The sequence below is a fragment of the Chrysemys picta genome, chromosome 3 (genome assembly GCF_011386835.1).
Source record: "Chrysemys picta bellii isolate R12L10 chromosome 3, ASM1138683v2, whole genome shotgun sequence".
Lineage (NCBI taxonomy): Eukaryota > Metazoa > Chordata > Testudines > Emydidae > Chrysemys > Chrysemys picta.
Window position 1 is genome coordinate 103,934,448 of NC_088793.1, and position 27,503 is coordinate 103,961,950.

At 42.6% G+C, this 27,503-nt stretch overlaps 1 protein-coding gene and 1 long non-coding RNA gene across 4 annotated transcripts in view; one reads left to right on the forward strand and one right to left on the reverse strand.

Annotated features, from left to right (window-relative positions):
- LOC135982365 (uncharacterized) overlaps positions 1–23,326 on the forward strand; it is a 109,382-nt gene extending 86,056 nt beyond the window's left edge. For all 3 annotated transcript variants that reach the window (XR_010599686.1, XR_010599685.1, XR_010599687.1), the window contains exons 3-4: positions 19,821–19,976; positions 21,646–23,326. This is a non-coding gene — a long non-coding RNA (uncharacterized LOC135982365). The remainder of the gene's footprint in view (positions 1–19,820; positions 19,977–21,645) is intronic.
- On the reverse strand, positions 15,932–18,018 carry LOC135982364 (general transcription factor II-I repeat domain-containing protein 2A-like). The gene has a single exon (XM_065588701.1). It carries the CDS (start codon positions 17,882–17,884, stop codon positions 16,076–16,078), a length of 1,809 nt encoding a protein of 602 aa, XP_065444773.1. The 5' UTR covers positions 17,885–18,018; the 3' UTR covers positions 15,932–16,075.
- Positions 23,327–27,503: the final 4,177 nt, after the last annotated feature.

The following is a 27,503-nucleotide window of genomic DNA, read 5'->3' on the forward strand; positions in this document are numbered from 1 at the left end:
CCAACGCCAGCAGTTTGGAATCAAGGTGTGGGTGGAGCAGAGTCAGCTCTATCTGCTTGTCACAACAGAGGAATTTTTTTGTCCTGTAAACAGGGGAATTGCCAAACTCAACAGTGCAAAGGGGACTCACTGAATGTAAAGCAGGTTTAGGCCCAGAAGTATATAAGCGCAAGAACTGTTCTTTTTTAATGCAAGCATGCCTTGGAAGGCATTCCAGTATTAAGATTGGAGGCAGAAGAAAGGCCAAAGACAGATGGTGATGAGTACTGAATATGGCTGCCAGATGGAGAGCAAAATATTAAAACTGATTCTTTGTGATTTATTTTCTATTGCATTTCTGTAGTATATACGCATAATATACAGCATTTGTTATAGCATGTAGCTCAGAGTCAAAAGACCATTGCCTGACTTCGGTGTACAAATTCCCTTGACCTTTTTGAAAGGAGAATCTGCAATGTTTCCAAAGCATATTGTACATGTACAGTACTTCAGCCTCATATCCTAGGAACTTAGGTATTGTACCAAACCTTAAATGAAATCAGTGTATATGCTCCATAGAGTAAAGCTGACCAGTAGAACAATAAAATCTAGTTTGTGTCTTTTACACCAAAGCTCGTCACAAATGTTGGGTCTGATTCTTGCATGTTATATAGTCACCGCACAGTGGGCATCAATTGCTACCCAAAAGAATGGTAGTGTTTTACCGCTACTTAGCACTCTCTGGTGTAAATAACAGCACCAGGGGCATGGCGATGTAATGGGCTTAGTTCTTCATTCATAGTCTAGGCAGCTGCTGCTGGAATACTGTGTCCAGTTCTGCTGTCAACAGTTTGAGAAGAATGTTGATCTATTAGAGAGGGTTTAGAGCCACAAGAATGATGAAAGGATTAGAAAACATGCCTTACAGTGAGAGACTCAAGTTGCTCAATGTATTTAGCTTAACAAAGAGAAGGTTAAGGAGTAACTTGATCAGTTCATGAGTATCTACATGTGCAACAAATATTTGATAATGGGCCCTTCAATCTAGCAGACAAAGATATAACATCTGATGGCTGAAAGTTGAAGCGAGACAAATTCATATGGAAATAAGCTATAAATTTGAGGCTATTAATCACTGGAACAATTGTAATTATTGGGGCTACTCAGTGATGGAGTACACCAAACCCCTAGTGTGCAAGTAGTGTGCCAGGTGTATTGCGACTCAGAGACCAGAACTGTAGATGGTTCAGCAGCTAGGCCATGTAGGTTCTAGCCCTGGTTAGGGTGACCAGGTGTCCGGTGTTTGACTGGAACACCCGGTTGCAAAGTGACCCTGATGGCTCTGGTCAGCACCGGCGACCGGGCCGTTAAAAGTCTGGTCAGCGGTGCTGCGGAGCTAAGGCAGACTAGTCCCTACCTTGCAAGGGCAGAAACAGATCAAACTTCCTTACTGTGGTGTATTGAAAATTATAAAAATTACAACCTGACTGATACTGACCCTGCTTGCAGGTGAGGGGGCTCTGTAGGGAAGTCTGTGACCTAGGCCTAGCAGGTGCAGCGTCAGTTTGCAACCAGCCCTCTTACAGTAAAGTGGGGTGAGTTCTTCCTCTCTGTTTTAGGCAGCAGCCTGCTTTGTCCCTCTGTCTTTTTTTAGGTTCTTGTGGTGTTAAGGTTCCGGATTTTATGCTATAAAATAGTGCTGCGTTGCAACCTTCCAGCAAGAGTATTTTTCATTTATTTCTTTGTGTGTATGGTGTGAACATCACACTTACAGTCCCCTATCAGTGCATCTGAAACTTGATTTAGAGCAGAATTCTGCTACCCTTCCTTCAGCGAGTGCTATACTCTCCATATAGTCCTGTTGAAGACCGACTACTCACAGTGCCAGGAATTCATTATGAATAAGGCAGGCAGAGTCTGACCACAGAGGGACCACTTTTAAAGAGTGAGAACAAATTTCACTCTTCATTCAGTCCCTGGCATTTCTGCTGAGACACCCCACAAAAGTGCGATCTGAGGTGGCTGGTGTCTTGTGAGATAGAAATTGTTGACTGAGACAGCCAAACTCAATCAGCGTAGTTCTGGACTGAGCTCTTTGGGGGGCATGTTAAGGTTTTTTTTATTCACTGCACTAAATATTGTTTTCAAAAATAAGAATAGGAGAGTCCAGATGTAAAGGCAAATAAAAGAAGATGAATTGGAGAATGAAGGTTTTGGGCTAACAGGTAGGTATTTTAAATGTATAACTTTTAGAACCACTTAACATGACAGTGCCCCTTTAAGGAAGGCTTAATATAACTTGGCACACACAAATGAGTCTAGTCGGCCCTTGGTGTAAATACACGACTCTTACTAACATCAATGGGAATTACACATATACATCAAAGGGGGAGTAGACACCTAAGTTTAAATTTACTAGGAAAATATTGGTTTATATGGTACATGTCAAGTCTCTTTCCTGCCTTTTCTCTGAATAGGCAACATTTGTAGGCCCACGTCTCTCTGTGGTCAGCCACATTGGGCCCAAGGTTCACACAGCTCTAAGGATTGCATAATTTAACAAAGCTCCGTCCTCTGTGCCTTTACGCACACTGCTGGCACATGTGTGCAAATGACCTAGCATGCTGAACTAATGGGAGAGTGGCTTTCATTCTCATTTTATGAACCGCACCTCGATTGTTACTGGGTCTGTGTGCATATGGTGGTGGCAGGAGAGGGCTTCTCCCTCCTATCTTTCTGCTTCTGCACAGGGCCAGTCACAATTGGGCTTCACTAGTTTAGTGCAGGTGGGAGAAAGGAGGGGTGAAGGCAGCAACATTGTTCCCTCTTTTCCTTTTGCACCAGCCAGTAAAACTGAGCTGGTACATGGGGAATGCATACTCCCTTTCAAAGGGTGTGCTCCATGGGATCCCCCTTCAAGTTAGCCAGGATTCCTCCAGGGGCTTCCACTCACGCATAACTGCTAAATATCTATAGCTGTTTTCACATATATATATCTCCTTCCAGAAAAGTATCCTTGGCAGTGACCAGTGACTTTTGAGTTTAAAAATTGGCAGACTGGCTACTAATTCCAGCCTGATTTCCCCATTCTGCTTGGAAACTGATGACAGGATACAATAAGAACATAAGAATGGCCATACTGGGTCATACCAATGGTTCATCTAGCCTAGTATCTTGTCTTCCCACAATGGACAATGCCAGATGCTTCAGAGGGAATGAACAGAATGTGGCAATTATTGAGTAATCTGTCCCATCATAAAGTCCAAGCTTTTGGCAGTCGGAGGTTTAGGGACACCCGGAGCATGGTGTTGCGTCCATGACCATCTTGGCTAATAGCCATTGATGGACCTATCCTCTATGAACGTATCTTATTATCTTTTGAACACAGTTATACTTCTGGCCTTTACAACATCCCTGGCAACGAGTTTCACAGGTTGGTTGACTGCGTTGTGTGAAGAAATACTTCCTCACATTTGTTTTAAACCTGCTGCCTATTAATTTCATAGATTGATTTCTGCTTCTTGTGTTCTGTGAAGGGGTAAATAACACATCCTTATTCACTTTCTCCACACCAGTCATGATTTTATAGACCTCTATCATGTCACCCCTTAGTCATCTCTTTTCTAAGCTGAACAGTCCCAGTATTTAATCTTTCCTCATATGGAAGCTGTTCCACCCCCTAATAATTTTTGTTGCCCTTCTCCGTACTTTTTCCAATTCTAATATATCTTTTTTGAGATGAGATGACCAGAACTATATGCAGTATGGAAGATGTGGGTGTACCATGGATTTATATAGCGGCATCACAATATTTTCTGTCTTATTATCTATCCCTTTCCTAATGGTTCCCAACATTCTGATAGCTATTTTGACTGGCACTGCAGATTGAGCAGAGGTTTTCAGAGAACTATCAAACATGACCCCAAGATCTCTTTCTTGAGTGATAACAGCTAATTTAGACCCCATCATATTGTGTGTATAGTTGGGATTATGATTTCCATTGTCCATTACTTTGGACTTATCAAAACTGATTTTTATTTGCCATTTTGTTGCCCCAGTCACTTAGTTTGGTGAGATCCAAACAGTTTGGTGAGTTTGGTCAGCTTTGGACTCAACTATCTTGAACAATTTTGTATCACCTGCAAATTTTGCTACTCACTGTTTACCCCCTTTTCCAGATCATTTATGAATATGTTGAACGGCACTTGTCCCAGTATAGATTGTTGGAGGAATCTGCTATTTACCTCTCTCTACTGTGAAAGCTGACCATTTATTCCTACCCTTTGCTTCCTGTCTATTAACCAGTTATTGATCCATGAGAGGATCTTCCCTCTTATCCCATGACTGCTTACTTTGCTTAAGAGCCTTTGGTGTTGGACCTTGTCAAAAGGCTTTCTGAAAGCTCTAGCACACTAGATCAGCTAGATCACCCTTGTCCATGTGCTTATTGACATTCTCAAAGAATTCTAATGTATTGGTGAGGCATGATTCCCTTTACAAAAGCTGTGTTGACTCTTCTGCCACATATTGTGTTCATCTATATATCTGATAATTCTATAGTTTTACCCAATTTACCTAGTACTGAAGTTAGACTTACGGGACTGTAATTGCCAGGATCACCTCTGGAGCCTTTTTTTTAAAAATCGGCATTACATTAGCTATCCTCCAGTCATCTGGTACAGAGGCTGATTTAAACAGTAGGTTATTTACCATAGTTAGTATTTCTCCAATTTCATATTTGAGTTCCTTCAGAACTCTTGAGTGAACACCATCTGGTCCCGAGGACTTATTACTGTTTAATGTAATTTAACAATCCCTCTTATAAGTGTTTCATCATAGTTTTGAACAAACATATATAGGAATACAGAAAATACTTTGCATAATGACTCACCGCCACATCATCAGTGGTAAACTGAGAAACTTCAGCACTGCAATACAGACACCTACCACTTCTGTTAGCTGGGAACAGTAGTAAGATGTTATCTTCTAGTAGACAGTAGGAAGGTAGTGTGATTTAGTGGCCAGAGCACTGGCCTGGGACCCAGGAGACCTGGATTCTATCCTTGGCTCTGCCACTAACCTGCTGAATGACCTTTGGCAAGTCACTTTCCCTTTCCATGCCTCGTTCACTATCTGTAAAATGGGGATAATATTATTGACTTCCTTTGTAAATCACTTTGAGATCTATGGATGAAAAGTGCTATATAAGAACAAGGATGGTATTATTATTATTATTTATTTTATTTATTTTCTTTTCTTTACCATTAGTGGATTAGCCACTAGAGGGGATGTAATAGCATTTGCAGTTTCCACAGTGGGCAGAGTTTTCTATTTGCTTCAAGCTTTTGTTTCCACAAGTAAACCTTGTGGAAAGCTGCTGTGCAAAGAATGATTCTGTGCAAACCTGTTTAAACTGATTTGCATATGTAAATTGTAAGAGTCAAAAAGGTATTTTAAATGTATAGTTGTAATATAATTGCTCAGGCTATCTGAGTTGGGATTAAAGTGAGTAATTCAGAATGAATAACTTGTTTAAATTTTGCTTCTCTTTCAACTTGTGGAATAAGCAGATATATTTGTTTCTCAAAATTATTCTAATGTTTTGCAATGTATTTTAACTCCACAGATTGGTCAAAAACAGTTCTCTGCAAGTACTGAACAAGTATTCAGGATTTGTTATTTTAGTGTTGCTTCATTGCGATTGGTCAGATATATCATATGGAGTTGTTTCCATTCCAAAACTGAATGAGAGTAAAAGAAAATTCTGGCACAAAATATTCTTCTTGGAATGTAAAATTCATCAAAATCTATCAACTCTGGTGCCTTCAGGTTAGATATTTGCTTTGCATGGACTTCCATTCCGTCAAACATGATGACTTTGATGTTCATGGAAAGCAAGCACAAGAGGCATGAACATGAAGAAATTAATTGATTGAAAATTTCAACTGAACACTTGTAGAATTTCATAGTGTTCGTGCTGCACTAACTGGGCTGTATACTATGCTATCTTCTCTGCATTTTAGCAAAGATTTTGACTATAGCCTGTCCTCTGTATCAAAGTGTGTGCATCATTTGTTGGAATAGTAAATTTCTACCACATACACCTTCTTGGTCAACCTACTCTCACTCCCACATGCTGCCTCATTGGAGCTGCAATAGAAAACACTACTTTCCCCTCCTACATCCTGAGCTTGATAGATTTCCCACTGTTAAAGGTGTCTCTTATATGCGTTCTGCTGGCTACTTGTTAGCCCCAAACATTTTTCATCTTAACCCTTTGGAATATCAATTTATTCTTTAAGGTTTCCTGAAACTATTTTGCATGCAATGAGTCAAATTCTTTCACCATTTACACACATGCAATCCGTTACCAACCAAATGCAAGCGGAAGTTATTTGCAAACCCTATACACCTAGCATAGCCTGTACACAGGCAGAATGAGGGTAGGAGGAGTGAGGCACACAGGAATTGTTCCCTATTTCCTTGATGTAAGCGGGGGAATGGTCCCGCTATTGTGGGGAACTTTCCTGGCTTCTGCACTACCCCGGTGAAGTGGACTAGCGAAAGGATCTGAGTCCCCGCTCCCACTTCCTTTACCCAGAGGCCTCCCTGCCCTTGAGGGCTCCCCTTCCACTCTCTTGTCTGGCTAAGTCCTCGTAACCCCAACAAGGCTGGGCCCAGGATTCCTGGGGGGCTCGACCCCCAACCCTGCTGTGGTCACCTAGGACAGGGGCTAGGGTGTCCCCACTCCGGGGTACTCTCTTTGCACTGGGCACCTCCCTGACCCACTGATTATTCCATACAATTTAAAGCAAATACAAGTTGTTTAATTAACAATTAATTTTAAAAAAGAATAAGGAAAAAATGGGAAAGGTTAAAGGAAAACACATCACCCTGCTCTGTGGCAGGGAACATTACAAACAGTGTCTCTGGAACGTCAGGGCAGTTCAGTCTGTTCCTTGTAGGTCCCAGGCCTGCTTCTCAGGCCCTGTCTGTGCTGCAGGGACGCTGCGGGTTGGACACTTGCTCTGGTGGTGGCCACACGCTCTCAGGCTCTAGGTGGCAGGACCCTTCTTCCCAGCGTCGCCCCCGCCCGGTCGGGGTTATGATCCCCCTGCAAGTTTGGCCTGCAAGGCCTCTTGGCTGAGGCGTCTCCCTGTGCTGGGCCCACTGCCCAGGGTTCCCCTCACTCTCCCCAGCTGCTCACCACACTCGGACTGCACACGGCTCCGGACTGCCCCAGCCCCAGCTCCGGACTGCTCCAGCCCCGGCTCCAGCTCCACTCTGCCTCAGCACGGCTGCTGCTGCTGCTCTGCCTTCAGCTCCCTGGGCTGCTTGTCTGGCCTCTCTGGCTCTGGTTGCTGCAACTTTGCCCCCAGCACAGCTCTGCTCTGCAGGCTGCTTCTGTGACTCTGCTCCCAGCTCTGACCTGCTTCCTGGCTGCTTGTCTGGCCCCTCTGGCTCTGGTTGCTACAGCTCTGCTCTCTCTGGGCTGTGCTCTGGCTTTGGGGCTGCAGCTCTGCTCCCAGCAGCTCGGCTCGGGCCCCTGCTCTCTCCTTAGCTCGGCCCCACTCTGTCTGTCTCAGGCCATTCCAGTTCACACGGAGGACGGGACCCCCCCGGCCTCCTGACTCTCTGATTAGCCTGCCCGCCCTGTCAATCAGGCTGATCTGGAGCATTGGCCTCTCCCCATTGTTCCCGGGGACAGTCAGTCTCAGGCTCCTGATTTGCCATCGACCCTTCCCCTTTTAGTGCTGGGAGCTAGCAACCCAAACACCCCCACTGAATGTTAGTAAGGGGGCAACAGTCCCCTTACATTGAGGGAGTGAGGGGGGCATATGGGGAGTATGCTGCAGCATGTAGCAACCTACATGCTTTCTCTGCACAGCAGGGAGCTCCAGCAGGCATTCTGACAATGTGAGGCAGAACACCATCCCTCCAGAGCTTTCTGTGGGGTGGGGTGGCACAGCACCACCTCCAGGGCAAAGCTCTGCTTCTATGGCACTATTTAGCACTTATGTCTAGTGTACCTAAAACACAACTCAGTGATACATTGGGCAGGAGGGAGTTGCGTGGACTAAATTTTGACCTCGGTTACACTCATACAATTCCTGAGGTGTAACTGAGGAGAGCACAGATTTCCTAGGCCCCCCAGGAGTTACAGCCTGTGTTTAGTGCTCAGTCAAAGGAGGAATTTGCTGCACAATTAGCCTTATGTACTTGGGCAAAAGAGTAGTGTACATATATCTAATTTTCTGTGAGGAAAAGTTAATATTAGTATATTCAGTTGTGGAACAAAACTATTGTGCAGTGCTTAATTACAGGCCATACATGAAGGTAATTTAACAGACACTGGGGCTTTTGCTGACTAAACGTGGGGGGTGTGGCTTGATAGCTCCACCAGGATATAAGGATGGTGAAAGCCTCTCTGGAAAGAGGACGTTAGTACCTGGGATGGGGAGGTCTCTCTGGGGAAAACTATAATCACAGCCAAGTTTAGGGGAAGAGCTTCGACTGAGGTATGTTAGTTATTGTGTTTACTGCCACTATAGCCAAATAAGTTTAGGTTCTACACTGAGGGCACGATTCCCCACCCCAAAAAAATATTGGTGTTATGGAGTGGAGAATGTATGCTCTGGTCTATGTATGCTCTGTTTAGAGCATGGTGGGAACTCCACCAGCTCAAAATACTTGACCTTGAAGTCTAGGGGAATTCTGTGAGTGAAGGACTTGCAGTATCAGACTCTGGGTGTCATAGAAGCCCCATAATGGTTAACAATCACTCTTAAAACAAAGCTGCAAAATGTGAATGGATGCTTTCCCCTTCCTTTTTCTTTGAAATCCAATTCAGGTTATAAAAGGTATTGATTTAGGAAAGTATTTTATCAATATGCTTTCACTGATTCATATCATCGGATTGGACTGAACTGCATAGAACATTCCATACTTCCCCAAGGGCAGACAGCTGAATGAGCCAACAACATCAAAATCTTGTGGGCAACGTGAGTCAGGCTTGCAAATGCTGTTCAGACTTTATATGTTTAGTCAGTAAATGGTGTAAATCACGTATCAAAAAATAGCACATACATAAAGCTGTTCCTGTTATATTTTTATGTAGATGCTTGACCTCATGAACTTATTACGTATCCAAATTAAATTACCAAAAAAAAAAAAAAAAAATCAAGTTCTACTGTTAAAAGAATTCTAAAGTTGCAAAAATTAGAAAATTCCAGAAGGTTTCCTGTGCAATCTTAATTTGTTCCCTTTGTGAGTATGTATTATAATTGCATGGTCACATGGTTTTTTTTCCACAGGACCCCTGTCTCATTCAGCAAACAGTACACAGGTGCTCTCTGAATCGGTAGCTATTAATATAATTTTATCCTGCTCATTCAGTGTGTGACATCAGGCCTTATTTATTGCACACCATAAACACACCCTGCACTCAGTCAGAATTATTTTATGGGCTTCTCTATGGCATCCATCACTCTAGTATCAGAGTGCTTCACAAATGATCTTCACAACACCTGTATGAGGTAAGATGGTATTATCCCTATTTCACAGTTGGAGGAATTGAGTCCAAAATTGTCAAATCTGAATCCTTCCCACACTGTCAGATGTCTGTTAGGGCACAAACCATTCTCTGAAGTCCCTATCAATTCTGCGATGGATTTTGCATGTCCTTTATGTTAAATCTTCCCTTTTGAGTAATATTTGAAGTACAGCACACTTAGCTAGAATGAGACTCCAGTGAGTATGTGTAATAATAACTGGTACCTGTATTAGCCATCAAGGGCTGAAGGGTCCTGGATCCTGAATTACCCGCTCACCCTTAGAGTTGCTTCTTCCAGATCAGTGTACGACGCATGATTCCAATAACATTACACAGTGTAACGTGAGAGTGGTGAATCAGGCCCAAGGAGTCAGAGCAATTTTGAGCGTTAGGTTACTGGGACGTTTTTCTCTGTTTTAGACAACCCTGCTTAATTTTTCAATTCTGCAAGAATCCAGATGGAGCCATCGCCTGCATCAAGATGAACAAATAGGTCCTTGGCCTGCTAAAATTGATATGCCAGAAGCACGGCTCTCTTACTGCCTGAGTCCTGAAACGTTTTGAATTAAATAAATGCAATATTAAAAAAAGAAAAGAAAAAAGCAGCAAGCCTGGCACCGGAGCCAGGTTTAGTAAATTATTTCTATCTAAAAGGATTAGACGCACTTAAGTTCCACTCTGCATCTGTTTAAAAATGCACAACGCTTTGTTCATGGGGGAGCCATTTAGTGGACAATGAGATGTGGAACTGATAAAACACGTTCACAGTGAGGACGGGAGGTGGCAAAGGACAGAATAACATGCAGTAGGATGCACAGAATATTGTAAATTATACCGGGGAAGGCGCTAAATGGCAACAAATCAAACTTTTATGTGCAGCATGTTCCAAGAGGGATATAACTTATGAAGAAATAGATGAAACATGTAATAGAGTTGACATAATATGCAGAATAAATTTGCAGAATGGATATCCTATGCACTGGAATGAAGAAAGCATAACATAATGGGTGCCAAGCATAGTGAACAGAGTAAAATGCTTCATGAAATTGATATATAGCTCACTGAACTGATCAAAGCCAATGAGTGGATAAAGCAAACAGAGTTGAATGAAGCCTATAACAAGCATGTGAAACATACTGAACCAAAGGGACCACAGAAACAGACTAACTGCAGCGCATATACATTTTGCTTGGCTAAGTGTTCATTTCTTTTTCACAGTGTTTTGATTTCAGCAGGAAGTGATATGTTAGTTTTCAAACTTAGCTGTGCCTGTAGATCAGTTGGGTAATTTTTCATTTTCCTACATAGCGTTAAGATAACTTCAGCCACAGAAAAATTGTTCTGTTTGCCTAGATCACAATTATGAACATAGCATATAGGTTGCCTGTAAGAAACAACCTGGAGCCCTAAACAAGTCTGACAATGTAGGTCCCATATTATCATCTAAACTTTCCTGGAGGCAGAGAGCATAATCTCATTCCGATGCACAGGAATTTACAAGTATAACTTCCAATAAATGAAAACATGAATATAATTAATCCTTTTGCCATATGAATATGCAAGATGGGAAGCTATAACAGTAAAATGATATATAGCAGGTACACATTTAAGTTTATTTAATCACTAAATATTTTTGCAGCATTTCTTATGTATAGATTTGCATTTCAAATCAATATCCTCTAACTACTGTGTAGCTGCTGTAAATAAGATGTCAGTAGGTGGGGTGCAGACTGCTGATTTAGATTCTGAATTTGAAATAATTATTATATTTCTTCATGGGGGACAGGGAACAGATTCTGATACCTTTACTCACATTGAATATAATCTTTCTCCATGCGTTAGGATATCAGAATCCTGTCCTCTTTGAGAGCTCGTAAGTGTGCTAGGTGCCATACCACACACACACAGACAGGGCCCCCTACCTCCCAAAGCTTACATTTTAACCAGAACCCAGGAGAGGAGACTAGGGGGCAACACAATTCAAAAACAAAAACAACCACCTAACTTTTAATGAGTTAATCTTAACTTTTATTCACTGCATTTAACATTTCTATGACCTTCCATCATTGCTGCAAAGAAGTTCTTTCCCCCAGAAGCTTTCCTACAGTCTTCATCCCCATGCCCTGTATGGGATTTCTCCTTTCCTGCAGTAACTGCCGCTTGCTGATGTCAAAGTATGGGATCAGTGTCCTGGGGAAGTGAAAATATTGCCTATGCTCCTATCCTATTATTGCTGCTGCTGTTCTAAGCCATTTTCTTTTAGCCTATTTTCCTATAGGCCAGCCCACTGGAGCTGTTGAAGGGGGCACCTGCCCCACAATACCCTGCCATGAGGAAGTGTCAAAGGAATGATGCCCCACGGTTCAGATGTCTTGAAAGTGGCCCTGAATGGCCTTCTTTCTGTCCACCTAGCTGCTGCTGCTGATTAATCTGCAGGAAGCGTTCTCCTCCTTCCATCCCCTCAGTGTCAGTCTCTTTGATGATGTGTTGAAACTATTACATTTGTAACAAGGGTGCCTGACTCTAGGACTGGCCAGAAAACAAGAATTCCATTTCATGAAACATTTCTAGGTTTCCACACTTGTTTCCATTTTGCATCGGAATGAAAGCAAGAGCTTTCAATTTTTTATGTGAAAATAGGATAGGCAATAGATCAGCGGTTTGGGTACTCACCTGGGAGACCCAGGTTCCAATCCCTTTCTGTTTGATTCAGAGCAGGGACTGCAACGTGGGTCTCTCACAACTCAGTGGGAATGCCCTAACCATGCGGCTATTGATTATTCTGAGGACTCTCTCACACCCCACTCCAGTCTCTCTGGTTTTGACCAGAAATTCCATCTTGAACTTGAGAAACCTTCCTGACTGAATTTGTTGTCAAAATTGATACATTTTTGTGAAAAGCTTGAATTTCAATTAATCTGAATTTTCTGGCCAAAAAAGTTTCATTGAAAAATTCCCAACCAACTCTGCATGAGACACAAGAATGCTGTTAAGACACTTCTCTTTATTTCCTGGTCCCAGTCGTGATATGGTTCAGCATTACAAAAGGATATACCCCTAGCACCGGGTGGGAGTCCATGTCTATTGACTCCAGTGGCTACTGATGCATCATTCAGTATCCATCTAGTGTTTAATGTGCCTAGTTCTTTCCTGGAACCTGTGAACAAAGCATACCAACTTGCAACTGTTGCTAAAGAGTCTGTGATGCAGTGAACAGAAAATGGCATGGGAAGCTAGGTTCTATTTCCAGATTTGTCACTGACATATTATGTGACCTTGGCAAGTCAGTTCATTGTTCTGTGTCTCGGTTTCCCCATCTGTAAAGTGGGGATAATAACTACTTACTTTTGTCATGAGCTTTGAGATATATGTTTTAAAAGAGCTAAATATGCAAATGTAGCTGTTCAAGTCAGACTCAATATTATAATTCAAGTGATGTTTAGGATCTGGTTCTTAGGACATTCACTTGAATTATTAAACCCTCTGAACATTCTTCCCCAGTAAAATGTTATGCTGCATAATATTTGGAAAAAGCATATTAAGATTACATTGCATTTTCTCTGCTTTGTAATCATTTCTGCACCTTAATTTACTGTCCGTACAGCATATCCCATTTGATTTGAAGACTGAATTTTCATCTCATACACTATGTTTAGACTGGCATACATTTACTTGAAGAAAAAGCATTTAAAACACAAAAGGAAAGCTCTTGCCAGGTTTAGTTGCTTGTTCATGCCTCTGTGTACAACTTAACAAGGCTCAGTGATGCAGGACTTCTAGAAACTGGCAAAACAGAGAAGATTTTCCTGAGGACATCATGCCAGGCCATGGATTCCTGAAGCAGATCTAGAAGTTGCTAAAGAAAGTGGTTCAGAGTTCTGCTTAAATCTGTAAGTGAAAAGTCAATGCTGGAAGCAGAGAACTATTTCAGATCAGTGAGAAGCAACTATTTGGTGCAATACTTGAGGTGTAGGTTAAAGATTGGAGCGAGTTGACTGAATAAATAGGAAGGTCTCCTGCCCCAGTGATACTTTAAAATTTTAGGTCATAGGAGACCCAAGTCTAGTATCTCTGTCTGGATGCAAGATTCTAACAAAGTGCTAAAAGTTTAAAACCTTGAACCATGCCTAGGTGACAGGATCTTATCTTAAGAAGACATGTTTATTTTAACATTTCTATAATATTATCAATGGAATATGATATTAGAGGTGACACTTTGAATTTTTTACTTTTCAGTACCCTCTTGGCACAAAAATGCTTCAGGATGGTTATTTATGGATCACATCTTAACACAATGGATGGAATAATCCACCTGCATATTTATGCAATTTTTTGATCTAGAGGGGAATATCAGATTTTCAGGATATGTTGCAAAGCCTGTTTTCCCAGGCTTTCTCAGAGCAGTTCACTAATTGGGATCAAGGCAGATTATTTGTTTTGTGATGGACTAGGAGACTTTTTGATATTAACAGAGCTGTTGCTCTAAGAAGTACATGTAGCTCCAACAGTGTGCAAAGCGCTGTACGTACATGAAGAAAGACAAAATCTTTGCCTTGATGAATTTATAGTCAAAGGCCTTGTATTGATTCTGCTATGAGTCCTGCATGAGCACAGGAGCCTATATACCTGACACCCAAACAACCAGGTTGGAGGGGGAAGGAATACATTAGTCGCACTTTATAAATGTTTTTACAAAGTTGAAAGTCCATACCACTAGAGAGAGTAAGCTGTACAACAGGGAATCTAATGCAACTAGTGAAACCTTCAAACCAGTAGAATCTTTTCAAGTGCATTCAACAATACACATCCAAGAACTTTGTCCCTGGTTTTAGTAGATGCTTTTATGTTTTGAATTTGGATTTTGTAAGCAACCAGTTTGGCCCTTTTTAAAAAAAAAATTTTTTTTTTAAGCTTTTGTTTTGCCTCTTTGATTGTCACTTTATTTGTGGTCCTTGCCTGTTTTTTATTTTAACGTTTTTGTATTTTAACCCTTGCCCAGCATCTCTCTCTTTCTCCCCCCCCCCCCCCGGCTTTATTTTCAATGGTATCCTTTGTTCTAGAGTGTTTTTAACCCTTTCCTATTTTTCTGTCTTTGTTATGGCTTGCACGTTAGAAGTCATTGCTGTGTGAACACCCAGACCCTTACTAAGAAGATTGTCTGGCTTAAAGCTCTCTTTCTCCTTTTTCTGGTGGTTAAACCTCTGGGGTATGTATTGCAAAGCAGATGAACAAAAGGAGGGCTGATGCTTAGGCTTAATTTTTGAGGCCATATGATCCCAAAGAAGGAGCTTTGGGTTAAGGGTGTTTCCCAGATGTAAAAGCTCAGTGTCTGGGGCAGGAAGAGGGGAACTGTGTATTAATCAGTTAGAATGGAAAGTGAGAACAAGAGGGACAGGGACAAAGAGAGCTGCTTCTTGGTGGAAGAATAGCTGAAGTCTCTTTAGCTGAAGTTTTTTTTTAGCTGACAAAGGAGTTATCTATGTGCAGTTTGTGACTACATGTGCTCCAGGAAACTGGACTTCTGTTCATTTTGTAAGTAAACAAATCATACTAAGAAAATACCTGACTCTACATCACCGATTTCTCCTCCAAGTGGAAAATTGGCCTGCAATACCTTGAAATCTGCAAACTTGTCACACTGTTATTGCTAGTTTTCCTGGCTTTTTATTGAGCCCCTAGCTACTACTCACTTCCCCACCCTATTACAGCAATACCCTCTCCTTTGACACCCCCTTAGCCTGCATTTTAACTCCTTCCCTTGAACCACAAAAAGATACATCCTCTCCTTTCTACCCACCCATGTAGCCCTTGATCATGTGGTAATTAGTCCCATTGTGGGGAGGAGGAAAAGAGAGAAAAATAGATATCTTAACCTCTGGACGTGGTATATGGCAAAAGGCAGAGGTTAGTTTCTGAGCTAGCTCAGGGGTGTACATATTTCAGGGGCATGGTAGATACAACAAACTACAATTAATGGGTGAAATCCTGGCCCCATTGAAGTCAGTGCCAAAACTCCCATTGACTTCAAGGGGAGCAGGACTTCACCAAATATCTTTGAAGAATTAAAGTGAATTTGGAGGAAAAAAATTTAAGCATTTGTAGTTAAATAAAAGATTGATCTCAGAATAAGTCAAAGGTAAGATTTCATTTGTTACAAATTTTCTTCTTGGTGACACAGGCCATTGTTTGTTTCCATGGTGGAAATAGAAGAGGACATACATTAGGACAGGGGTGTCAAACTCAATTGCACAGGGGGCCAAAACTCAAAACTCGCGGGCCGAACAGTATAACCATTTATTTAACAGACTAAATATTTATGTTTTTTAACCATTAATATGAACCAAAATACAGGATATCATTCCAAAATAAATACATTTCAACTTAAAATATTTTGCTCTTCATAAAAAAATATCCTGTCAATACAATACATTCAAAATCTGTACATGCTGGAATATTAAAAAATCTGAAAATATAAATAAAAATTTGAATTTAAAGCAAAAGTATAATCATAACAAATCATAACATTCCATTTTCTTGTCCTATTTAGTCAGAGCCTGATACTTGGAGTCTTTTCTTTGCAACAAGTTCGTTTATGTTTGGGGTTAGGTTCTGTGTTGTGAAGATTCTCAGGATCGATTGCAGGTGTTCATCAGTGAGGCGACTCCTGTGTGACGTTTTGTTAATTTTCATCACAGAGAACAGCTGCTCGCACAGATATGTGCTGCCAAACATGGACAGGATTCGAGCCGCATGTTGGCGGAGCTGCGGCATCGCTTCAGGAATGAAGCGAGTGAACTGTGCTGGCCCCGCAGTGTCGTACTTTGCCTTCAGTGTCCCGTTACATTGCAGTTCTATCAGCTCCATCTGCATTTCTACAGGTGCGGTTTCCACATCGACTGCAAATGGGTTGCGAAGCAGCTCGAAGTTACTTTTCTGTGCCTCAAAGTCACTGAAGCGCCGTGCGAACTCAGTGCGCAGCGCGCTGAGTTTTTCAGCAAAGGTGGCATTTGGGAAAACTGTGGCACTTTCTTGGTTCCGTATTACTTGGCAACAGGGAAAGTGAGACAAGTTGCATTGGTGCATTTGTGTCTCCCATAAGCGCAGCTTCACTTGAAATGCCTTCACTGCATCATGCATATCGGTTATTATGTGCTCCCGTCCCTGGAGTTGAAGGTTTAAAGCGCTAAGATGCGACGTTATGTCAGCCAGGAACGCCAACTCACATTTCCACTTTTCATCCCGCAGAACTGTGCAGTCTTTCCCCTTACTGTCCATGAACTGGCAGATTTCCTCTCGCAGCTCAAAGTGTCTTTTGAGAACTTTTCCCCGACTTAGCCACCGGACCTCCGTATGATATGGCATATCGCCAAACTCGCTATCTATTTCCCGCAGAAAAGACTGGAATTGGCGGTGATTTAAACCGTGGGCTCTGATAAAGTTGACGGTTTGTGTTACAGTGTTCATCACATGATCCATTTTTAGGACTTTAGCACTCAGCGATTCCTGGTGTATGATGCAGTGATACACTGTCAACTCACCGGCACAGTTCTCCTCCCGCATCTTTGAGCGCATCCTTCCCACCAGTCCATTTTTTTCACCACACATAGCAGGTGCGCCATCTGTTGTAAGTCCAACGAGTTTTTCCCACGGCAGTTTCATGTCGGTTACACTTTGAAATACATTTCCAAAGATGTCTTCTCCTTTCGTTGTCCCGTGCATCGATTTAATGTCCAGTATTTCCTCTGTTACGCACAAATTGGAATCCACACCACGGATAAATATCGCCAGCTGTGCAGTGTCAGTCGCGTCAGTAGTTTCATCCACGGCAAGGGAGTATGCAACAAAATCTTTTGCTCTTTCAGTCAACTGTGTTTTCAAATCAGTCGCCATCTCACAAACCCGATTAGCAACAGTGTTTCTGCTGAGGCTTACATTTGCAAACGCTCGCGTTTTATCTGGACAAAGGACATCGCACACTTTCATCATACAATTCTTTACGAATTCCCCCTCGGTAAACGGCCGTCCTGATTTGGCGATCTCTTCGGCCACAATGAAACTTGCTTTCACAGCAGCTTCACTTTGTGATTTTGCTTTGGTGAAAAACGTCTGCTGGGATGTCAAATTCTTCTTCAACTCCTCTACCTTTTGTAGCTTCTGTCCTGCGCTCAGGTTTTTGAATTTGTTCTCATGTTTCGTCTCGTAGTGCCGTCTTAGGTTATACTCCTTCATTACAGCGATATTACTCCCGCAAAGGAGACACACTGGTTTACCTGCAATTTCAGTAAACATATACTCATTCTCCCACCGGCTTTGAAAGCCTCGGTTTTCAGAATCAATTTTTCTCTTGGCCATTGTTGGGGTCTAGCTTTGATTTGATATTAGCGTTGTATACATCAACAGACCGCGAACTTGAACCGCGGCTTGCCGTTGGCGGCAATTGCACTGCATCATGGGATTTGTAGTGTGTGTTATTGGGGCGTCATATCACAGGGCCATTAAAAACAGATATATAAAACGATTTCGCGGGCCGGATATAATTGTATGGCGGGCCGGATGTGGCCCGCGGGCCTTGAGTTTGACACATGTGCATTAGGAACTAATTCTGTTCACACTGAAGTCATTGATAAAATCCTCATTGACTTCATAGGTGTGGGACTTGGCAACTAAGTCTCCATCCAGCCCTCAGTGGAGGGAATGTGAATCTATCCATTGACTTCAGTGGACATTGGATGGGATCCTTACAGAAAGGTGGTATTGATCAGTGTGCTATTGCAAACTTTTCCCTAAATGTCTTGAAATTCTGGGGATGGGGTGTGCATGTAACTGGGAGCATTGTGTCCAGTGCTCTCTGGGCAGAACAAATCCCTTCTTTTCAGCTTCATTACTGAAAATAATTCTATTTCTTGGCATGTGCACTTTGGCGAACCACTTCTTTTATTTGGTGGAAAATGAACTTTTTGGAAAATCTAGCCATAAAGTTCTAACTTGGATTGTGTTCAAGATTAGAGTTAGTGAGGTTCTCAGGAAACCCAGGTGTTTCAGGAGAGCTTGCAAAGATCTGTACCTGTAAGTCAACCTGTTATAAGAACAAATAAAACATTTAATGCATATGGCATCTTGTGCTCAAAGTCCTCTAGAACCCTAGAGGTATGTCTATATTGCAAACCTGGGTCTGTGGGATCCAAGCTTGTGGACTTAGTGTTTCCAAGCCCACACTTGAACATCCACACTGCATTGTAAACCTGGGCTTACAGGAGCTTGACCTGTGTCTCTCAGCAGTGCTAACATGTATACTGTTCTATGCAGACCTTCTGACTTGGCTCTGCAGCTTGAGCTGCATCCACATTGCCAAATAACAAGGCTTAGACTTAAGTCACAGCAGGACTTGGCCTCTGACCCACCCTCCTGGCTGGGTCCCAGCACCTGCTGCCTAAGAGCTTGCTGACCTGAGTCAGACTGATTTGTGTGTAGGGGTAGAGAGACTTAGGCTCAAACCTGAGTCAGATCCCAGGCTTAGTGTGCAGTGTAGACATACTCTGACATACTTTAACTGAAAACAGATTTTTAAAATGCCAAAGGCAATGTGGTCTGATAAATAAACACCAAAGCAGGCCCAGAGTCAAAAAATAAATATAATATCAAATATACATAAATTACATCCCTCATTCACCCTACTCAACCTAACCTCAAGCACAAAAAATGAAATACCCATAACAATAAAACAAACAAAAAAAGAAAACAAAAATGTCTTGTGTTCCATTTGGAATGATCCCACAGATGTGCTCTGACATACATCAAGAGGGAGAATATTCCAGAATCATGAATTCTATACCTCTGAGATTATGCCACAGAATAAGCAGCAGTTCCAGCGCTGCCACTCTTAATCATCACGACGACACATAGGGCAACAGATGGTCTTTTATATAGACTGTTCCTGTATTATTTAAGGATTTATAAATGAGGTGGGAAGACCTTGAAGGGCTCTTCATTAAAAGTCAGCCAGTGTAGTTTGTATTAAGCAGTGCAGGCATCACCCACTTTCATGGTTGAAGGCTGTGAGCAGTAGTTCTACAGTAGCTAATATTAAAGTTTAAAAATCATAACATGCGAAATAACTCTGCCTTCTCCAATGTATAATTACTGGAATTGATCCCCCTAGATCAGTGGTTCTCAAACTGGGGTATGCATGCTTTCATCAGGGGGTACAGGAGAAGAATCTTGTAATGGCAGGCAATGTATTTTATTTAGTAAGACTTGGCAATCTAATCAACATTTAATCTCCTTTCAGTTAAAACTGCAGCTGCACTGGTGTACGTTTCCTTTCTGCTGTGCGACTCAGAATCAGAGGTTTTCAAACTGTGGGGTCCGCCACCCTAAAAAGTTTGAAAACCACTGCCCTTGATGATATACTGCATAAGAATACTGGATCAGTTCCTCAGCTGTGGTAAGTTGGCATCGCTCTATTGAATTCATCCATGGAGGATCTGGCTCACTGTTTTCTTTCAATCAAATCAAGCGTTAATTTTGAACCAAACAATTCCTAATAAACGTTCATGGTCCAGTAGCATGTAAGAATAAAAGCATCTAAACCTCCCAGGCAGGAGCAGTTTGAATAGAAATTGTTCAGTGGAGCATAGTGTCATTGGACATCTTGCAGCAAATCCTAATCAATCAATGCCAGTTACTTTAATGCCAATAAATAAATCAGTCATCCATTCCATAAATCCTATTGTCACTCATTTAGAGTCTCATTCAAAGCAACTGAGGTCAGTAGGAGTATGACTTTTATAGGTTCTGGATCAGGCCTGTAAGCTGGGGGGGAAAGGTAGTAGCTTCTACCCTAATGAAATAGAAAACTAGAACAATCAGACAAAAACAACCAAACAAAAACCAAACCACCAAGCTTCAACTTCATGAGAGATATTCTTTTTCCACCATGCAATTGTTCAAACGGTAGGGTATGAGGGCTAGATATATGGACTGAGGAAACAGATGATTTTAAATTTTAATCATAGCTCTGACATTGTCATTCTTTGTGCCCTGGACAAGACACCTAATTTTCCTGCATCGGTGTCTCTTTCTGTAAATGAGGATGGTAATATTTCCCAAGTGTCTTCTGATGATTAATTAGTTAATGTTTGTAAAGTGCTTTGAAGAGGAAAGTTTATTATTTTATGTTTGAATGACATTGCTGTCCTCAACCAGCACCCAGCTAGTTTTGCTTGACCCTGTAATGAAATCATAATTCTCTGTTTTATGGTACTACCTTTTGCTGCCATGGCAAAAACTGTGATGTCACAAACTTAGCATGTGGTGGTGAAGCACTGGAATGGGTTACCTAGGGAGGTGGTGGAATCTCCTTCTTTAGAAGTTTTTAAGGCCCGGCTTGACAAAGCCCTGGCTGGGATGATTTAGTTGGGGTTGGTCCTGCTTTGAGCAGGGGATTGGGCTAGATGACCTCCTGACGTCTCTTCCAACCCTAATCTTCAATGATTCTATGATTACAAAAATGGATTAGAGAGAAACAGAAATATTTTTGATCTGCTAGCAAAAGGGGAAAGGGAAATAGTGAAAAACTCAAGCAATGTAAATGGAATATAAGTTTGAAGTGTGATATATCTTAAGATGGTTTGCTTTGGGACAAATTGAGTGTGAGGGGTGCTAAATTAACATCCACTTGAATGATGAATCCTTAGAATGGGTTTAGGGTTTCGAGACTATCATGAAACTATCCAGATGGATATTGGTTCCTCTATTGCAGTGGGATACCTCAGAGAAGATTCAGATAAATACCAGAATTTGGGAATGTTTATCTGAACTGAATTGGTGAAACTTTTAAAGGTACACTCAGACGTAGCACAAAACGAACTGGAGAGTCAGATGACCACCACGATGGACAGCGTCTCAACTGAACTGGCACTGTAACCTCTCCCCCACTTGACTTCCCTTCTGTTACAGTTTGTGATTTGTAGGAGCAGTATCTTTATCTGTCAGAAGGTTTATTATTTTTAATCTCTTTTTTCATGTGTCAGAAATGTTTGAAGGATCAGACCGGTTGATTTGAACTGGTAATGCATTTTTTAATCACAATTATTCACTTCTGTTCATTTTAGAAAGATTGTGATTTGGGATGGCGGGACGGTGGGCGATTACGTTGGAAACAGTGCCTGAAGAACGAACACATGAAAGAGGAACTTTTGGCTAGGGGGAAGGACTACACATACAGAGGAGACAAATGGACATATATGTGACTGTTCTGAGTCAAATTCCAGTAACACGAAGACTCTTCCTTCTGGCTGCTATTGATGTTTCTTCTCTAATTCCAAAAAGTGAGTTTCAGCTGGAGTACAAAAAGGATAAGAAACTCCATCTGGAGATGAAAGTGAAAGGGTTATGTAGTTTGGCACGCAGTGAAAGGCATGTGTGTGTGTTGAGTAGTGTGTGTGTGTGTGTGTGTGTGTGTGTGTTTCCTTCACCACATTGTGAAAGTAGAGGGTACTGCCTACGCTCCCCTCCCAACTGCTTGACCCTGGGGTGACTGCCTCACATTCCGCAGCTGAGTGATGTGTCTGTTTCCTTGAAGTGAACAAGATGAAAGCAGCAGCACCAGCCTCTTGCTTTTGCCTGAGGCCTTTGCTTCTGAAGGAACCCACAGCACTGTTTCACTTTGAAACGTCCTCTGCGTTTGAGTAGGTTGGCCTGGAGAAAAACTTCCACTTCTCATTGCCTTTTAGTGGAGTAGGGACAGAAGAACATGAATCTTTCAGTTTGCATATTCATTTGTTTTCATGGTTCAGTTTGTGATTAACCATGGTTTTCAGGGGGTAACATTTAATACACACACACACACACACACACACACACACACACTAAATGTTACCCCCTGAAAACCATGGTTAATCACAAACTGAACCATGAAAACAAATGAGGACAGCTTTCTGAAATACCTTATCTCAGTTCCACTGCCAAACACAAAAAGGCACTTCTCCCTTTAACACCAGCAGTTCAGTGGCTATGGGACAGGATGGGGACTCAGAAGTTTTATTTGAATCTTTGTGCTACTAAATTGCTGTGTGACCTTGGACAAGTCTCTTCAGTTCCCTTTTTCACTTCCCACACTTGGCCTGTCTTGTCTATTACACTGTAGGCTCCTTGGTACTGTCTCTTACTACATGTTTGCACAATGTCTAGCACAATTGCGGTTGGGACCTCTGGGCATTACCATAATGTAATAATAATAGCAGTACTCTGAAGAGATTTACAATTTGTGCATATTAAGATATTACAACTCTGAGCTGTTGTGGTCTCCCTCTCCCTCCTCACTAAAGCTCATCTTTCCTTCTATATCTAGTACAACACGTACATGCAATTCGGGGTGGAAGAAAAACAGTATTTTTCTTAAATCAAGAGCTTTCCTTTAGGATTTTTTTTTATTATTATTTTGTCTCCTGAGAAAGTAAAAAAGAAGAAGGAAAAAAAAAGACCAAAGTAAAGTTTCATTTAGTCCCCAGTTCACTTCTCAGCTCATTCTAAAGTATATTCTGTCTTCTTCAGAACCCAGCTGGAAATCTTTTATTCATTACAAAGGTCCAAGTCTGAGTCAAAATGGTTTCAGTGGTTTTTGTTCTTTGCTGGTGCTGTCTGGGAGCAATTTTCTCAAGCTTTATAATTTATTTGTCATCTCTTGCTTCAAAATCTTGATATGCACAGGGAGAGAAGGGTGATCTTTGCTTTTAAACTGAAAACAAATAAAAGACGCCTTGGAATCTGAAAACAAAACGTGACTCTTCTGGTTTCTAAAGTGTTGTACTTGAATTTTAAAGAACGTTTTAATGTTGAGACATGAGCAAAGGAGTAACCACTGAAGCTGTGTCTTGCAGGAAACAGAAGAGGTGATAATGGGAGCCTCCAGGGACTCTGCCATGCGTTAGTTGATCAAATAAAGACAGAAAAAAGTTATATATTAGGATTTATCATAATATTTAGGGAAAATGCACCTGTCCTAGGTGCCTTTGCCAAAATTTTAAAAACACAATCAATTAAAAGTGAAGCCAGTTCCCATAGTCCCAAACTAATAGTTCAAACTCCATATCCCCGAGTCAATAGACTCCACAATAAAAATCAAACTGTATTCTTTCCATCTACACAAATGTCATTTCCTATTGTCCTTTCCTCCCCCAAAATCTGGGTAAATAGATGAACTTTGCAGCATGTTCTAAAGGTCATCAAATTCAGGCTATTTCAGACCAAGTGAGGGAAGTAGGTTCCAAAGTTGAGGGCCTCTCACAGACAAAACCCTCCATTAGCACGACTTGTTCTCTCTCTCTCTCTCTCTCTCTCTCTCTCCCCTACAGTGCGTGGCTCCAGCTCACATGATTCTGCTGACCAGAGCTGTCACAGCATGAGGTAGGGAAAGAGGTGGTCTCTCAAGTCATTCATGGCTTTCTATGTAAAAATACACACTTGAAACTACACCTGAAAACAAACAGGCAGTCAGTGAAGATCCTGGACTACTATGCTTCTACCAAAATCCACTGTTCCAGCAATTGTGTCCCACATTCTGCATCAGCTTCAGTTTCTTGGCTGTCTTAAGGTGTAGCTTCATAGGGTATGTCTATACTGCAATTAGACACCCACGGCTAGCCCACACCAGCTGACTCGGGTTCGTAGGGCTCGGGCGAAGGGACTGTTTAACTGCGGTGTAGACGTTTGGGCTTGGGCTATAGCCCAAGCTCTGGGACCCTCCCATTTTTCAGGGTCCTAGACCCCAGGCTCCGGCCCAACATCTGCACCACAATTAAACAACCCCTTAGCCTGAGCCCCACAAGCCCAAGTCAGCTGGCACAGGCCAGCTCTGGGTTTTTAATTGCAGTGTACACATACCCATAAAGCACAGAAACCATCTAATCTTGAGATGGAAAAGGCATGGATCACAGCAACCTGGTCTGCATCCAAAAGAATCAGATGTAATCTGCAAGACAGACAAAGATGAGGAAAAAACTTTCCTCGACACTGCTGCTGTGTGATCATTTAACTGCAGCCGGGAATCCAACAAACACCTCAAAGTGCAAACTCAATTAACTAGCAACCGACTAGGGTGACTAGACAGCAAGTGTGAAAAATTGGGACAGGGGGTGGTGGGTAATAGGAGCCAATATAAGAAAAAGCCCCAAAAATCATGACTGTCCCTATAAAATCGGGACATCTGGTCACCCTACAACCGACAAACACCTGCAATAAGAGGAGCAGATATAATCCTTGCCATATCTTCTGGTTGCTTCCCACAACCTACCAATGTCACATCAATCTTACCTGGACTGAACTTCCAGCCAGCTAGCTAACATCCAAGCCCCTAGTCTTTAAAGGCAGAAACTATCAAAAGAGGTCCCTCTTGCTAACACAGTAGGTGCACCCAATCCTTAAAAATCAGGAGCTAATGGTTGGTCCATGACATTGGCCTAAATTTCCCACTGCATAGCATTCAGTTCCAGCCCATATACTTGATCAAGAGTGCTACCAACTCTGTGAGTTAAGCACTTTATGATCAGGAATTCTGGAGGCTATAGCCTGGAGGAACTGGTGGAGAAAGTAGTCCTGGACTCATACAGCTGATCACATGAACAAGACAGGAAGTAACTGGCAAGGCCTATTGCTCCATCTGGCAGATGGGGCTCTACTGACTGCTACTGCTTGTGGGGCTTTTCCTGGAAGTAATCTGACCCTATGACACCTTCCCATTCCCCAAACCAAACAGATGTGCCTGTCTAATCTTTTTATGCCCTGCTGCTATCCAGTGAGAATGCTGCTGCAAAGATCGTTTTCTGACCCTATCACTTTGACTATGTCACCCCTCTCTTTATGACCCTTCACTGGTTTCTCTATCATATCAAACATAAGCTATTTGTCTTCACTTTCAAGGCCTTTATGACCTATTCACACGCTACCTATCGTCTCTTAGGATCGTAAACTCGATACCCGCCTCCGATCGGCCCATGCCACCAGCCTCCATTACCCACATGTCAAATTCTCAAACAAGGACCTTTGTGCTTTCTGCCATGATGCCCCTCACAGTTGGGATGAGCTCCCTATAACATCTGCAAAGTTACCCCATTATCCTCCTTCAAACCCTCCTCAAAAGTCTCCTTTGCTGGGACACCTACAAAAAGCCTGACAACTGTTTAGGTTGTTGGTGTGTTGAGACCACAGCCTATCATTTTGACAAATATTGTCTCATTGTTTCCTTGTAACCCCCCCCCCCCCCCCACACACACACACACCTCTCTCTCTGCACTTGCTGTCTCTTGTCTTATACTTAGATTGTAAGCTCTTTGGGGTAGGTACTGTCTTTTTGTTCTGTTGGATCCTGGTCTGTGACTGAGGCCTGGTCTACACTACGAGTTTAGGTCGAATTTAGCAGCGTTAAATCGAATTAAGCCTGGACACGTTCACACGGCTAAGTCCCTTTTTTCGACTTAAAGGGCCCTTTAAATCACTTTCTTTACTCCACCTTCGACGAGGGGATTAGCGATAAAATCGGCCTTAGCGGGTCGGAATTGTGGTAGTGTGAATGGAATTCGACGTTATTGGCCTCCGGGAGCCATCCCACAGTGCTTCATTGTGACCGCTCTGGACAGCACTCTCAACTCAGATGCACTGACCAGGTAGACAAGAAAAGCCCCGCGAACGTTTGAATTTCATTTCCTGTTTGCCCAGCGTGGAGAGCACAGGTGACCACGCAGCGCTCATCAGCACAGGTAACCGTGATGGAGTCCCAGGATCGCAAAAGAGCTCCAGCATGGACAGAACGGGAGGTATGGGATCTGCTCGCCTTATGGGGAGATGAATCAGTGCTAGCTGAACTCCGTAGCAGTAAATGAAATGGCAAAATATTAGAAAAGGTCTCAAAGGCCATGAAGGACAGGGGCCATAACAGGGACGCACAGCAGTGCCACGTGAAAATTAAGGAGCTAAGGCAAGCCTACCACAAAGCCAGAGAGGCAAACAGAAGGTCCGGGGCAGAGCCGCAAACATGCCGCTTCTACGCGGAGCTGCATGCCATGCTAGGGGGTGCAGCCACCACTACCCCAACCGTGTGCTTTGACTCCTTCAGTGGAGAAACACACAGGGAAGAGGGTTTGGGGTATGAGGAAGATGAGAATGAAGATAATGTAGATAGCTCACAGCAGCAAGGAAGCGGAGAAACCGGTTTCCCCAACAGCCAGGATATGTTTATCACCCTGGACCTGGAACCAGTAACCCCCGAATTCACCCAAGGCGTGCTCCCAGACCCTCAGGGCACACAGGGGACCTCTGGTGAGTGTACCTTTGTAAATATTACACATGGTTTAAAAGCAAGCTTGTTTAATGATTAATGATTAATTTGCCCTGGCAATCGCAGCCAGTACAGCTACTGGAAAAGTCTGTTAACGTGTATGGGGATGGAGCAGAAATCCTCCAGAGACATCTCCAGAAAGCTCTCCTACATGTACTCCCAAAGCCTTTGCAAAAGGTTTCTGGGGAGGGCTGCCTTATCCTGTCCGCCATGGTAGGACACTTTACCACGCCAGGCCAGTAGCACATAGTCTGGAATCATTGCATAACAAAGCATGGCAGCGTATGGTCCCGGTGTTTGCTGGCATGCAGACAACATCCATTCCTTATCGCTCTTTGTTATCCTCAGGAGAGTGATATCATTCACGGTCACCTGGTTGAAATGGGGTGATTTTATTAAGGGGACATTCAGAGGTGCCCGTTCCTGCTCTGCTGAACAGAAATGTTCCCCGCTGTTAGCCACGCGGTGAGGGGGGAGGGGTGAAGTGATTATCCCCGAGAATTGGGTGTGGGGTGGGAGGGGGGTTAGTTGGGTTTGTGCTGGATGTTAATCCGGAAACTGCAGTCCCTCCTTTTACATTGCAAACCCATTTTAAATGGCCAACCCAACGGGTGCTCGGTATGGGAGATGAGGGCGCTA